Raw genomic sequence first — 3075 nt, 5'->3', positions numbered from 1 at the left:
AGATCCAAAAGTGGATCTGAACGAGTCTCAATGTATAGGTTCAGATTCAGACTCGGTCGAATTTGGATCTGGGTCGGGTATACTCATTTTTAAAAATAAATTAAGTATGATAATTTTTATTTATACGTCAATTTTATCAATACAATATTGACGATATAATTAAATTAATTCTAACAATCATTTCATCTATAGAAAATATTTTTTTTTAATTTGAAAATAAGTAGATTAGTACCAATTGTTAATGAAATACATAATTTTTTATTAAAATAATTATACTATCCGAATCCAAGGCCAAAACGGGTCAGAAGTAAATTCATATATGATCTACTTAGGATGCCTTTAGTAAAATTGAAAACACGTTTTTGCTCAAAAAATTTAGTGTCATTTAAAAAATTCAGATATTCAATTTTTAATTATCAAACGGTTTGAATATGCCAAAATTTGAATCTATTAAATTTAAATACTAAACTAAATTATCAAACAGAATCTTAGTTTATAGATAAAACGGATCAAGGTTGAATCTGAGAACTATTACTTGTTCCCTTCTCGAAAAAAGGACAGAGTCCAGTTCGGTTCGAGCTTAGACCCAATTAGTTGACAGCCCTGTGCGACAGTTCTAACCGTCTTCGACCAAAGTTTACACCACAATGGCATGCATTATTAAGGTTGTCATTTATATTTTCTTCTCATCATGTTTATATTCTTCTTATTTTTCATTCAACTTCATTTATTGTTACTTGATTAGATTGCAGGTAACATAGCAATGGGTCATCGCCCCCTGGAATTTACCTTGACAATGCTCAAAATCCCACAACAAAAGGGAGAACGTGGATACCGTCCCCACGTGTCTAAACTCTAGAAGCGGCAGAAGTACCATGACTTTGAAAGAGAGATCAGAGCTTGTTATACTAAAACTGTAAAACAGCAACTACTGTTTCACTAAGCTTCCAATTACCCGCTTCCTGAATTACATCTGATGTGAGATCCATCTCTCCCATTATAACCCTTTAAATTTTTAAGGTTATACAAGAGGTGAAAGCTTTAGCAGAAGAAATTACCTGCAAGGCCAGGAAGACTGACACAGCCAATGTTCCATGTGGAGGAGCATAAAAGGGGCAAGGATTAAAAGGGCATTAAGATGCATCTCTGAGCTTGGAGGACCAACCAGAGACTTCACCAAAGAAAAATAAACACTACCACACCATCTTTGCTTTTAAAACAAAAGCATTAAACTTCTCAACACAGCTACTAATCACTGAATAACACTTAATTTAACGTAAACAACATTGATTCATCATTCCTTAAAGCCTAAAAAGTCTTCAATAAGCATCTCAAAAGCACAAAACTGATTTAAGGTTAACATCAGAACAATGTTTGCATTTCAGATCTGCAACGCGTAATAAGAACAGACATGAAGAGAGGCAATCATCGCAGCCTCCTTGCTTCTCTTTCAGACTCTAGCAGAGTGAGGACATCACCCTCCCTGACTGGCCCCTTGACATTCCTCATGATGAATCGGTTCTGGTCATCAAGAAACTTGACTCTCACCTGAGTCACCTGCCCTCTAGATCCAGTGCGACCCATCACTTTCACAACCACAGCATGCTTGATCTGAGAATCCATTCTGCAGAATAACAGACGTACTTTATTTCAGAAAACTAAGATTAACTACAAAGTATAGATAACCAAAAATAGAGAAGGAATTCATCCATTCCATCTAGACAAAAAGCACCAGTGAATCACACAAAACAGTCTATTTCATGCTGCAAAATCTACATTAACTTTCTAAAGATACGTTATGTTTCATACTTGGCCGTGTGTGTGTTCTGACTGAGTACTCCGGGCAATACACAACATCCATCAAGTAGAGAGAGCAGTGTACATAACCATAATTTCATATACAAATAGTAAAATTAGATTAATTCAAAAGCCATTTCTCAGAACAACACTATAATCCAGAGATCATTTAAGAAGTCTAAAGAAAACAGAGCAATACTTAACCTTCATCAAATTCAACGAGGGCACTTCTGAAATCAACATTGTATTCCGTAGATCATATTAGTAGCCTAAAGCAAGCAACCCATGAAGCAAAACAATATTATATCACTTGAATCGCCAAAAATCTTTGGCTGAACCAGCTCTACCAAAGAAACTACCAATCTAGAGCATTCATGCCTTATAAGATTGCTGTTATTAAACAAGGAAAGCAGTTTTTTTGTTTTTTTTTGGGGGGGGGGGACCTCTTATGACATTGATCCTCCATAAATATTCTTTTACAATAATGACAAGAAACTACAGGACTCCTATGCTTTTGCAGCCCAAACTAACTACCCAACCAAAAAATTCACAAGATTTAAATAAAAAAGGACCATGAATCATCGACAGGCCAAAGAGATTTCTCATACATTATATAAACTTTACAGTAAGAGATTTCTGAAAGTAATTAACATTTAAAAAAAAACAGACTATGAAATTAACCCAAAACAAGCTGCAATATCGCCAACAGAAACTATATATATATATAAAAAAAAAAAAAAGGAAGAACCAATGAGTGCAAAGAATAGGGCACTAACTACTAAGTTTACTAATATTATTACTAATTGGCAAAAGAAATAAATCACTACCATCATGGAAATGACGAAAGGGAAACAGAAATCAGTGAATCGATGTACAGAAAACGAAAAGGAAGAAGCTTAGAGAAAAATATTCAAGAGCTAACCTGTCGAAAGCGGAGACGAGAGACGGAGGCGAAGAGGGATTCGAGAGAGATGGGGCGGCCGCCGAATATGAGAGAGCTGGAGAGCTGAAACTGGGGAATGGGAATTGAGTAAAACCCTAAATAAGTCTATATAAGTTGCAGCCCTAAGGCCATGTTTCGCATTTTATTAAGGGATATTTCAGAAACCTCCCATGAGGTTTCTAATAATTTCACTTGACTCTTTTAAGATTTAAAAAATTACACTTACCTTCCTTATCCATTTAAAATAATAATACTAATCTTAATTTTTTTAATAAAACTCCCTTGTTGGCTGTTGCCATGTTTATACAAATGATGGATTTATAATTTTTTCCCTT

General features: G+C 34.8%; 1 protein-coding gene across 1 annotated transcript; it reads right to left on the bottom strand.

Annotated features, from left to right (window-relative positions):
* Positions 1–1227: 1227 nt before the first annotated feature.
* Positions 1228–2854, bottom strand: LOC113715645 (small ribosomal subunit protein eS28x). Its single transcript, XM_027239913.2, has 2 exons — positions 2720–2854; positions 1228–1624 (listed from the first exon to the last, which is right to left on the bottom strand). The coding sequence occupies exon 2, from the start codon at positions 1621–1623 to the stop codon at positions 1426–1428; it is 198 nt and encodes a 65-aa protein (XP_027095714.1). The 5' UTR covers position 1624; positions 2720–2854; the 3' UTR covers positions 1228–1425.
* Positions 2855–3075: the final 221 nt, after the last annotated feature.

The sequence above is a fragment of the Coffea arabica genome, chromosome 11c, assembly GCF_036785885.1.
Source record: "Coffea arabica cultivar ET-39 chromosome 11c, Coffea Arabica ET-39 HiFi, whole genome shotgun sequence".
Classification (NCBI taxonomy): domain Eukaryota; kingdom Viridiplantae; phylum Streptophyta; class Magnoliopsida; order Gentianales; family Rubiaceae; genus Coffea; species Coffea arabica.
The sequence above is the reverse complement of the archived record's forward strand: the minus strand, read 5'-3'. Positions and strand labels throughout refer to the sequence as shown.